The following is a 12,249-nucleotide window of genomic DNA, read 5'->3' as shown; positions in this document are numbered from 1 at the left end:
CGATGTCGTTGTTGTTCCTGTTGCTGTGGGCACCCACCGCCTCTTCTTGTGGTGCGGTCGTCGACTGACCGGAACGGGCGGCGTGCAGCTGGACGAGCCAAGGGCGCGCACACGGGGCCATGACGAGATGGCTTGCTGCAAGAATCACCAAGTCTGGCCGCCGAGCAGCATCGTGCGTGTCATCATGTGTGCTCAGTCTCAAACGCATCAATGTATGTATGTATGTATGTATGTATGTATGTATGTAACTTGGCTGGATGGAAGGATTGGCTGGGTGTATCAAGTAGTCATGTATGTCCAGTACGCACACCCATGTAAGGATGCCTGCCTTGCCTTCCTGCCCATCCGTCCGTCGTCCCCCTCTCGTCCGTCTGTCCGCCTGCAAGTCGCGGCGGCGGGCAGTCTTGTCCGCCCGCCAGCTCGTCCGCACGTCCGTCCGTCCACCCGTCCGGCCCTCTGCCCTGCCCTGCCCTGCCCTGTCCTGCATTGGCCTGCCGGCGCCCTTTGCGACCTGGTGGAATATTCGGCAGCTAAGAACTATACTGTACGTAGGCAAGGTAGGTAACGCATGTAGATATGCACACCGTCCGTCCTCGTGCGTCCCCGTCCCTACCTAGCTCGACGTCCCTCCACCGCCACTTCCCCAACTCGCTCCGGCACAGGGCCAGGCCAGCACAGCCGCGCGCTCGCTGCTGCTGTTCCTTGATCACCACCACCACCACCACCGGCGGTGGTCGCATGTGGTGGTCGCATATATGTACGCGTAGTAGCAGTAGTAGTAGGTAGTGCAGGTCGGTAAGGTAAGGAAGGTACTCTCACCTAAGTAGCCCTTGTTGCCTTGGGCCTTGGGTGGACTGGATGGATGGATCGATGGATGGGTTGCCAGGGCAGGCTTGGGGATCACACTACGCAAGTACTAGACTCGGACACTTGGGCGTCATCATCATCATCATCAGCATCAATTTTTGTCGTCGGCGTTCTCAGCAGCGGGCCCTCGTCGGCGGCAAGCGGCCTCGGCCTCGGACGTCCGGCCTTCACTCCCTTCCCTCTCCAGCTCTGGCTGTCCCTTCCCTTCCCTCGCAACGAGGAGGCATCGTCATTGCTCGAGGCCGCAAACAAGCCACCCCCCGCCCGGACGCGCGGGGCGCCCATCCCAATCCCGATCCCAATCTCAATCCCGCCGTCCACATCCATCCTTCCACGCATCCGTTGCCAATGCTAGGTCTCCGCGCATCCTGCCGTGGTGCCCATCGCCGCCACACACACACACACACACACACACGCATTTCTCCCAAAAGTTCAATGTCCCCCGGAACCCTGCGCTTGGCCTTGGTTGCTTGGTTGCCAGCACCCTTGTACGTACCCCGGTTCGTTTGTCGTTGTCAAGCCATCCCGGCATCTGTGGCTCAGCTCTGCAGCACCAGCACCACATCATCCTCCGCCACCAAAACTTCCCCCCAGTGGCGTTCGTCCAATCTTCTGCTGACCTCAATTGATATCTCCTCCCCCCACCCCGGCGGCCCTCGCGGCCCCTTCCCCACCTCTTTCATATCGGCGCCGCCTGACCGGACAGAACAACCGCTCGACGACCACGAACTTGACCCTAGGAAGCTCACTCCGGACCATCTTCCTTGAATGTACTAATGTATGTACGTCTGTACGAAGTACTTTACGTACTTTGTACGTGACCTTCGAGTGCATGCATGCGTGCATGCAGCGCAGCGCCGGGCCGGCCCCTCCTCACCATCCTCCCCCCCAAAATCTTTCTTCCTCTTCCTCCCGCTCTCTCCCTCTCCCTCTCTCTCCCCCCCCACCATCCATGTTTCCAGCCCGTCGGTTTGCTGCAAGTCACCTGCGCCAATGCCGCATGCCTGCCCCAGTCCCTCCATAAACACCGTAAACTAGCCGGCCAGGCATAGCCCAACTCGGTGCCAAACGCATGTCGAGAAGGATGCCTGGCTAGCTAACCCCCCTTTTGTCCGCCTTTTGCATGCGGTGCCCTCGGCTTCGTCTTCTTCAACTTCTGTGTTGGCATGCCGTGCGCGCGCGCGCACCGCACTAACAGGGGACGTCGGTCTATGTGGACAGCGCAACGATGGTGTCTTTATTTGTTCCCTGAAGCGTCGCATGTGCATGCGCACATACACGTAGCACCTCGGAGGAGCAGAAACACAGGGCCTACTGCCCGCAAGTTACACTAGATGATACTGCTCAACGAGCATTCTCGTTGCCTCCACGCCCCCGTGTCTTCCACCCCCGACGCGCCAGCAGGTACTGTTTCTCCTTGCATGGCGGCCGCAGAGACAAGACTCAATCCCTCCATCGATTCCTTCCATCTGCATGCCCCACAGAAGAGCGGACAGGAAAGGCAAAGCAAACGCACCACCAAGGCACTTCCGTACCAAGACCGAACAATACACCCTCGGCGGACTACTTATCCGAGACTTGTGGTTTGTCATTGACTTGTCAATGGAGCTCAAACACTCATGTCCCAAGCCGCCGCCTCCCTCCTTTGTCCCCTAAGCAAGCGCACACAGTAGAATCCTCTCCAGACTGACGTACAAAGACAATTAAATATGGTTGAGAGTACAGGCGGTGATGATGGATAAGGGATGTCGTCGAGTGGCATGGGAGATCAGGGGCTCTCAGAAAACACCAAGGCCTCCCCCCTCCCCTCCCACAGGGGAAAAAAAATGAGCGCTGCCTCCCCGCTTTTTTGGTTGATTACTGCAATCGCAGACAGTTTGCCAGACCCAGGTTTTGCAGAAAGTAGATGAAAGATATCGAACGAACTTGCAGCGCTGCCGACCCCCGCTTGCACGTGCTGGAAAACCAAGTCAAGGCAAGAAACAAAATAGACAACAACCTCCCCTTGCCGGTGGATGGCCTCAAAGGGCTCCATGGATCAAAAACTTTTGTGTCGTGAATGCTGTCAAATAGATGCGCCGCCTCCCGGCGAAGCGCCTTGGCCCGAGGGCTGGTGGCTTCGTGTCATGCTCTCCGTAATCATGTCGTCGTTAAGTATATTTAGGCCGTATATTAGTACAGGCGGTCGCTGAATGCCATCTGGCGCGATTGTTCGTCGTCGTAAAGCATGCCAGCCGCGCCGCTGTGGTCGGCATGCTGCTCGAACATGGGGTAGCCCCCAGTTGATGCGTGGCGGGGGATCGAGGCCATTGCGTTGGCAGGTCCCGGCACATATGTCTGATGCTGGCTGGGCATCGGGAGATGCGGGAAACCCATGGTGGTGGAGACTGAGGGCTCGGCCTTTGTCTTGGGTGCGACCGTTCGTGCCTTGCCGCGGCCCTTAATGCCCTTGTTGCTGTTCTTGTAGTGAACCTTGAAGTACTCAAACAGCTCCTGGTGCTCCTCAGGCACCTCGCCCATGCGAGCGTACTTGACAAACAAGGATGTCAGGCCCTGAAGTGTGTCTTTGTGGAAGTTGTTCTGATGAGTCTGTCCCATCTTTCCGTCAGCGCCGCTTTCCATTCAACTTGCATTCTCGTCGCTCATAGTCCTACCTTCATGTTGCCTAGCTGGGAAAATGTCTTGTTGCAATCATCAAGCCTGCAGATGAAAGGCTTGAGGCCCTTGTGCGTCTCCTCGTGAGACCGGACATTGCCGCGCTGGGCAAAAAGCTTGCCGCAGATGCTGCAAGCATATGGCTTCTCCCCGGTGTGGCGCCGCATGTGCGTCTGGGAGACCAGCAGTTAGCGACGCCGGTACAGTAAAGGATATCAGGGGACTCGTTCTACCTTGAGGTTGCCTCTCTGCGAGAACGTGAGGCCGCAGTTGTCCTTGGTGCACACCTGGTATCGGCCGTTAGTCGAGACTCTCCCGTACACGTCTCCCTGCTCAGCGCTTTGCTTACATAGGGCTTGTGTCCAGTGTGGGTCCGACGATGAATATCGAGGTGAGTCTTCTGGACAAATCGCTTGTTGCAGCTCGGCCCGTCGCAAACCCACTTCTTCTTGGGCTTGGGTTCCGTCTGAGCAGGCGTCGAAGGCTGCCTAAAGCTGGCAGGGCTCTGCGACCCGGAGGCTGATTCGGCGTTTGGGGTCTGTGCAGGAGTGCCTACCGTGCTCTTGGCCTCCTCGTCATCGTCATTCTGTTGGATGACCTTCATGAGCTCGTCCACTTCGGTCTCAAAGTTGACACGGTCCGCGGGGTCGATTGTCTCGTTGTAGGTGATCGTCTTTGAGTTTGCGTTGGGGTTCGAGCCGACAGAGTGCGCAGTCGAAGCCTGAGACTCGCTTCGGGCTGATGGGGACTGCATCCGTCCCTCGTGAAGCTGTTGAGAGCCGCGGCGATAGGGTAGACCCCGAGCAGCCTCGACATCAGGGCCCACCATTCTCGGCGCCTCGTGCTTGTAGGGGGAGCCAATGGGTGTGGACGGCGGCGGGCTTTGATACGGCACGTAGGCAAAGGCTTGCTGGGTCGGATATTGCGGCGCGGCGAGAGTGGTCATGGGCCCGGCAGTGTAAGCGGGCGCGACGACATACTGATGAGCCATGGGTCGCTGGATGTGCTGCTGCGGGGGGTGACCCCGCGAGTCGTAGCCCATGAAGGACGGAGTGTCCATCATGGCAAAGTCGTGGGGGAGTTGTTGTGGCCAGCGTCCCCAGTTCGGGGGCGCCGCGGGTGATGCCGTGAGAGCCAGGATGTCGGTTGAAAGTCAGTCTTGCTCCGAGAGCCAGACCGACAGACTTATATGAAGGAGGAAGACGAGTCCGTGGAGTGCCCTGACAGAAGCACCCTCTTGCAGCGGCAGCAGCAGTTTGCAAGTGGACTCGATGTTGGTTTGTGCGATGGTGAGACCCAGGGAGCAAGGGAAGAGGCTTGGTATATGTATGCAGAGAGGGAACCCAAACGACCGGAAAGTGGTGGGGTGTGGTCGGGGGAGGAGAGGTTGTTATGTATCTACGCCTGGGCACATGGAGATGGAGTTGAGGTTGAGCCCCGATATTTGGGGACGCGGCAAACGCCTGCGCAGCGTCACTCAAGCGAAAGGCCGGGGCATGAGGCCGGGAGGGGTGTGAAGCCAATCGTCTGGGTGCTGATCCAAAGATCTTGGCTCTCGCTCGCACTCCCAGCGCGGCATGGCCGGGGGTTTCGCAAGTGATCCAGGTCTCGTCATCCCAGCCATATGCAATACGTACTCGCACGGCACTGTAGTAGGTACCGTACCTAGTATGGTCGTGGTCGTGCTTGGTGTGAGTCCATTGGGATTCGCGATTTGATAGATGGTGGGCCACGCCCCCTGGGCCCGGGCCTTGGGCGTTGGAGGGTATGGGGGCAAGGGGAGGGGGGTGCCTCCCTTTCTACGCCACACGCCTGCCCGCCCGCCCGCCCGCCCGCCCGCCCGCCCACCATGGGCTTGAAGCTGAGAGACGAAATGGGGAAGCAGGGGCTGGTCCAATGTGCAAAAAGGGCCTCCCGGGTCAGGATCGATGCAAGGTGACCAGCCGGCAGGCCAGGGGGGTGTGGGTACGTTAGCAAAGGGCATGCATGGCGTGTGGCGTTGGAGCCGGTCTGCCAGGGGTTCAGCCGGTGGGTGCAGGATTCCCGTGCGGCCAAAGCCAGATGAGCGGCGGCACTGTCGACCTGTCATCCCTGGTTCCCGGTAACGCCCTCTGGTCTGCCGCTGATGCACGTAGGTGCTCATACTCCATGCGTAGTTGTAGAGATCAGTAGGCGGGCACCACTGGTTCGTTCGTTCGTTCCGTCGGCCGGTCGTTGCGCACGTCCCAGGCCAGCCTACCCCGTTCCGTCGGCGATGTGCGGCCGAGGATCCAGTCAGCAGTACGGGGCGGGCGATACGGTGCGTCGCCGGCCGCTTCCACGGCTGCTGAACGAGTAAATGCGTATGGATATATGAGTGTGTGCGGGTGTGTTTGTGTGTGCGTATGTGTATGTACAAGTATATGTATGTGTATGTGTATGTACGCAAGTACATGTACTGCCAGCTCATGAGGCTGCACGCAAACGAGTCTGGTCCTTTTTGCTTCAGGCGCGGCGGCGGGCACCGCTCGACTGTGTCTGGCCAGCAAGGACCAGCCTTCGACAGTGAACCAAATAGCCTTGGAAAGTTGAGACATTTCGCAGCGATGAACTGGCCACCGGGCCGCGCTGACAGCGTAAGAGGAGCCAACCAGGTGCGGCTCTGGGGATGCGGCGCTGCTCGACCCCCCCGATGTGTGCGCTCTTGGCGGAAGTACCCATCCGCGCCATAGAGCACTAGATGGATGTGTGTTTGTGCTCGTGTGTGTGTGTGTGCGGGACCCCGATGCCACCGCCACAGGGTCGAGGTCGAGGCTGATGAGCGGGCAAAGACGCAGACGCGGGCGGGTGGCGGGCATCTAAGGACAAGACACGGACGCGCTGGAGAGACCAGTGGCCACGGCCTCCGACGGGCGTCTCATGGATGCTGGATCCGGTGGTCCGCGGGACGGCTTTTCTTTTGGACTCGAAGCTGTCCCTGGATCGAGGCGAGGCCAATGGGCTGGGCTGGGCTTGATGCCGAGGAGGGCAATGGGCTGTGCGTCGACCGGCTTGCCGGCGGCCGCCGTGCGCGCGAGCGTGCGTGCGAGCGAGCGTGGTGTGGTGGTGGGAGGGATTCCGTCGCCCTGGAGCTGGGTCGGAGCTGGGTCTCACTCTTTGGTGGTGTTGGCAAGGTGGTGGCCATGGTGGTGGTTGTCGTTGCAGCGCGGTGGAGGAGGAGGATGCGACCCAGCATGGAAGTATGTAGTACAAAGGTAATAATAAATTGGTGGTGCTGGTGGTGAGGGTGGTTGACAACCGACGGCAAGTGCCCGACCGGGAAAGCACCACCTGGGCACCGGCTTCACCTTCAACTTCAGCCCAGCCCAGCAGCGGCCCAGCCCAGACTTCCATCGGTACAGTTAGCGAGCAGCTGGGCTGCCCCAGGCTCCAGGGCATCCATCCATCCGTTGCCAGGCCCCTGGGATTGAGTCCCTGCCTCTCCGTGGGCCCCCCCCCCCCCCCCAGCAAGAACCCCGTGTCCCAGGTCCCTGTTGCCCGCAGTCCGCTTGGCCTCCTCAGTGGTCGGTCCCGTCTGTCGTTTCCATCTTGTGTTGCCAAGATGGAATGAATGCTCCCAAGCCTTGCCTGGCCTCACCTCAATCCACCAACCCACCCGCCGTCATCGCATGGGTCTGCACCACGGATGCCATGGGCCTTGGGGCCGCCCCATCCCGTCACACTGGGTAGGGGCGACCCCCTGGGCGTTGGCGCAGTCGGCCGAGCACCCGTTTGGCCCAACGGCAGGGGCAGCGATCCCCCCCGGCGCCTCCTAGAGGCCCGCCCCGGAGCCCCTAACGCTGCGCTGCCTCAGCAGCAGGCGAAAGTTGGGCTGCCCCAGAGCAGCGGCGACGGCACCACACCCCCCTCCCCCACTCGATGCTCGATTGATGGATGGATGCCCTGGAGAGGCCGCCTCGACGCCTCCGACCTGCGACGTCAAGGGCCCTGGTGCCCTTCGGCTAAGCTAGGACCGCTGCCGCGCCCGCGCTAGGCTAGGGTCGGCGCCCATTTTGCTGATGTGGTCGTCTGTGCTCTCCCTTCCCTGCTGAGCGTGGCCGCAATCTAATGCATCATGGATCACGGACGTAGGTAATGTGGTGTGGCCTATGCCTTGGGGTATCAAAATGGTGGAAGGCCATGAATACATAGGCCCAGGGAAGTACATACAGGCTCGCAGAGTGTAGATAGTGAGTGAGCCATGTCGTCCATGCCTTGCCTTGCCTCACACTCAGCTTTCTCGCACGCGCGCTCGCTGGCAACCGAGTGCAGTCGGCTGTCCACAAGGAGCGGCGGGTCAGAGGTGACCACGGCGCCGCACCGCGCCCAGTATGCCGGATTTCAATGCATGCATGTTACGGCCTACTGCTACCCTGCTGCGACAGCAGTGTTTGATCCAGGTGCCTCCATCGAACGACGACTTGCTGCCAGGGCCTGCCACTTCGACCGGCCTATGCCCTGCACCATGCGGGTTGCACAAAATGTCATTGAGCAGAGCCTCGAGCCCACAGTTCAAGGGACATAAGATAAGATTGTATCAGTGTTTTCATCCGTCCGCTCATGCAGGCCGGCTTCCCAGCTCCGCCCTAGGAGCCCACCTTGTGCGAAGCACGTACAATACTACCTAGTAAGGTAGCGACTAAGGGATAAGGCAAGGCGAGATACCCAGAGCGAGGTACCTAAGGCATGTCACAAAGTGAGGAAAGTGCAAAGCAGACGGTGCCTGATGTGCCGTGCCCCATATGAGAAGGTACGGTATATTGTAAATACATGGGCCATTGGCCTTTGATTCTCGTACTGTGCGTACCGCCTACTAGGTTGTTACGTACCTTATGCAAGCACAGGCTGCGTGCCAGGCAGGAGGTACTCCAAGTTGTGCACTGGCTCATCCTCCCCTTACATCGTGGCGGCGTGCAAGCTCCCAATCTGTCAACGTCCCATCCTCCACCGGACGTATCCTCCTCCAAATCGAGTGTGCCTGCGACAACGGCGTCATCCGCTATGCCCTGTACCGATTTGTATCGGAGCCCCTGCTCACGTCGTCTCGGTTCAGGGACCCCGAGGACGTGCTCTGCATCCATCCGCCTGGCAAGCTTGCAAGCCTGGAAGAGGAGACGGCAGCCCAGACGCCTTGAACCTGTGCTCCTCCTGAGCCTCGACTTTGGTACACTAGGTACGTGCGTGTGTCCATCTCGTCGAGCCCTGTTGCCATTCACCAACAACGCCAGCCAGCTGTAAAGGGCCATTCGGAGGACTTGGCCTCACGTTCGGTTCGAAATCGACAGCACGGACTACACAATGCCTTGAGACGAGGTCTCGAGCCTCTTGACCTCATTGTTGCACGTACTGTACTCCACCGATCACAACAAATCGCTAAACATGATGGACGACCCGTTGCCTCTCATTACGTGGGGCAAAAGAAAGTGTTCCTCTATATGTACTGACGTTATGTCGCTGGCACCCACGCTGGCTGATCCAAGGAGCTCGCTGCCTACCATATCGGCATGGACTGCTCCAGACGCAAGAGCAAAATCTGCCCGTCCGCCTGTACCAACCAAGTCGTGTCGCTTCGATTACACTGGATATTACACCGAGCTTGCGCCAGATGACAGTGGACACGTGCAAGCCACCACCTCCACGATGAAGCCAAGAGGCCCAGAATTTCCCCTTGTTGGACGTCAAAGCGCCTGCGGAGGCTTTGCGGCAGATCGACCGCCAACGTGCTAGGGCCAGGCAGTGCCCCGACCCATGGAGATTACGAGGCTGAAGACTTCATCTGTTCTCGGACACTTGCAGCACATACAAGCAATTTTTTTTTTTTCACTTGCAGCACAGATGGGGGCGGCGACAGGAGGCCATACCAACAAAGAGAGTGCGTCGCTCCTTGGACCTGGGGAGCCTGCGCCGAACACTGCTTAGTGCCCTGCCACAACCCAGGTGGTCTACCGCGTCTGAGACTCTTCCTTGGCGGCTGGCGCTTGCAAGAAAAATGCCCGAGACGCAATACTGATTTAGGCTAGGCTTCTTTTCTCAGTCGCTCAGGTGAGACGAATTGCCCTGCACACAATCAAACGGCGCCTGCTGAAAGAGGGGGCAGCGGACCGACGTGGTTACGTATCGGCCACAGCTGCTATAGCATCAGGCTTTAGCCAACGAGCGGCGGGTCAGCATCAAGGCATCCAGGCCGTCTCCAGCGGCTTCTGCCAGAGCCCCGGAGACAGATTCCACTTCTAATTGGCCTTGACTGTACTTCGTAGTCAAGAGCTTGATCCAGTGCCAAGTCCTCATCAATCTCGGCTCATTAGACGACGAGCTATCTTTCGCATCGCGGCTTCTTTGAGGGCCCGAGAGAGCACCGGCTCCCAAAAGGGCCCCTAGTTTGTCTGCCGCCATGATTGGATGTGGCCAACAGTCGACCGCCCAAGTGGGTACAGGACGACGGAACGACGGGAGTGCTAATGGTGGGTACGCGGTACCGGGATCATGGATCTCGGATTGTTCAATCAGAGATCTCACCCTTCCCCGGCTCCCAAGCCGGCCAAGCAAGCTGTCACCTCGCAGCTGGGTGACAGGGTGGAGGGCTGCAGGAGACAGCCAGTCAGCAGAGCGTGCCCTCTAGGCCTGGAGCCCTGATCAGCGCCCCTCAAGATCGAGTCGTGGACATTGAGGACAGCATCAGCCTGGCGCAACTCGATGCAAGGGAAAAGTTCATTCTCAGCAATCCGAGCCCAAAGCGGAAGCACACTTCTCGTCTTGGACCGACTACGGAGCAGTAGTCTAGGACTTGGGCTACAGGATGTGGCAATTGTGGCACATCTCGAATTCCCAATTCAACGAACGGCTCATCGGAGCATGCGGCAATACTTGAGCATCGTTCTTACGGTAATTGGGTACCAGGAATGGAAAACGGCCAATGAGCAGCCCCCTACCTCTTCCGGCGCGATGCCCTCAATTTTTTTGCTTATTTCTTCCGCAAAGGGATCGTCCACAAAGATCGGTTTACCCCAGAAACTGGCGCCGGTGGTGTCTCACATCGAGCATTGTGCCCGAGCAGGGACGTCATTTGCACGAGGTTGTCAAGGACTCTTTGAATCTGTCCCCATCCCAGGTCGCCAGCTTCCTCGAGCACAACGAGGCTGCAACCCGTGATGCTCAGCCTCTGCCGAACACAGGGTTGCGGCCCGCCTGAATTGCGCAAAGAGTGCCGGCCCCGACCAGACACCCACGCTGAGACGCTAGAATAGTGCAATCGCAGGGACGCAAGGGGGGTGACGCCGTTCGATTCCAAGCCAGCTCTTTCCAGCAACGGCGATATTAAAAACAGCTAGAAGGTTGTCTCATGCCATGGAAGATGATATCATTTCTAGTTCGCTGATACGTGCCGCATCCTAGATCAACCTTGTACTCCCGCTGAGAAGCACATGAACAGTACTACTTGCAGCCAGAGAAGCCGAGAGTCCTCGAATTGACAGATGTCTGGGTTCGCGGTAATCCAGGATTCCTGGCGACAGGTGCAACGGGGCTAGAGAAATGGACAGAAGGCGCGGCGAGCTGTAAAGCCAGCGGCATGGTCATCTTTTCTCGACCCGTCGTCGCAAAGGGGAAACGGCTGGTGCTGTACCGCCAGAAATGGCTTTCCTGCTGCGAAGTACTGGCCCCTGGTCCGGTCCTGTGGCTGGGGTGCGGAGCTCACAGCCTAATATCTGCACCCTATCAGGCATGTTGGAAAGATAAATGACACGTCGTCTGCAAAGCCCTCGCAGCAGGTGGAAGGCTGTTGGGGCGCTAATCTTCCTCCAACTGCACCCTCGAGAGCACTATGTACTTCCAAATCACATCTTGGACTCTCCCGTTTGGCATGCACCTGGCCATTAAGAGAGTCGATGGAATTCACGATCAACAGTTGTGCGCCGGTCGGGGACAGGGAGGAAGCAATCTCCATTGTGCCCGGCGTCATATCTACGGAATTCGGGTTCGCAGACTCGACCATGACAAGACTGAGCAGCGCAAGAGCCCGGCTCGGGTGCTTGTCGCCGGGATAGGTAGGTTTGTACCTGGAGCCAACTGGGCGGGGTACCAGTGCGTGCTTGATTGACAAAACTCTGTGCATCACGAGGATTCTGCGGGAAATGAACGATCGCCTTACGAAACAGCATCTTGATGGACGGTTCAACCGAGGGCGTCCGGGGGGGAGGCGTCTGGCATCCGGCTCGCATGAACCGACAGGTTGGTACAGCACGCACAGAGTGCTACAAATGCAGGCGGGACGGGCGGGCTAGGTCCAGCCGCCAGAGGATCACAGGCGCCACTGGCCAGGATGACGACATGCGCCGTTCAGAAGGGGCCTGGGCGGGTGTTTCCACCGAAGCAGTCGCAAACGACGTATGGCGGGTGCAGCACGATGGCATGGCCTCTCCTGGCAACAATTCGTTGCCGGGCGCGCAGGCACATGTGCCCAGCAGGGTCCCGTCGCTCCATCGGCGTTAACGGTGGGCGGCAGCGTTGAAGCTGTGCCCGGGCGTTGTTGCAGAGGTTGGGCGGGGAGAGGGCCAGGGGCCTCGCCTGCATGATTACTGAACTCAAACCGTCAATTACAGGTGATGTCTTCCGGTTAAGGTGGGAAGAAGGGCCTTGTGAACTGGTGCGGACGCAGGTGAGATGTGACAGGATCCAGAAGGGGCTCATGCAGTGTCCGCTTTGGGCCTCATA

General features: G+C 59.0%; 2 protein-coding genes across 2 annotated transcripts; one reads left to right on the top strand and one right to left on the bottom strand.

The window, feature by feature from the left end:
* Positions 1 to 862: 862 nt before the first annotated feature.
* Positions 863 to 1,222, top strand: JDV02_005150 (uncharacterized protein; the record flags this gene model as incomplete). The annotated part of the gene is made up of 1 exon (XM_047986414.1): positions 863 to 1,222. One exon carries the CDS (start codon positions 863 to 865, stop codon positions 1,220 to 1,222), a length of 360 nt encoding a protein of 119 aa, XP_047842396.1.
* An 860-nt stretch (positions 1,223 to 2,082) lies between these two features.
* AZF1_2 (DNA-binding transcription factor) lies at positions 2,083 to 5,278 on the bottom strand. Its single transcript, XM_047986413.1, has 4 exons — positions 3,872 to 5,278; positions 3,756 to 3,809; positions 3,522 to 3,695; positions 2,083 to 3,456 (listed from the first exon to the last, which is right to left on the bottom strand). Exons 1-4 carry the CDS (start codon positions 4,583 to 4,585, stop codon positions 3,040 to 3,042), a joined length of 1,359 nt encoding a protein of 452 aa, XP_047842395.1. The 5' UTR covers positions 4,586 to 5,278; the 3' UTR covers positions 2,083 to 3,039.
* Positions 5,279 to 12,249: the final 6,971 nt, after the last annotated feature.

The sequence above is a fragment of the Purpureocillium takamizusanense genome, chromosome 4 (assembly GCF_022605165.1).
Source record: "Purpureocillium takamizusanense chromosome 4, complete sequence".
Classification (NCBI taxonomy): Eukaryota; Fungi; Ascomycota; class Sordariomycetes; order Hypocreales; family Ophiocordycipitaceae; genus Purpureocillium; species Purpureocillium takamizusanense.
Note: the sequence above shows the minus strand (reverse complement) of the source record. Positions and strands in the feature narration are given on the sequence as shown.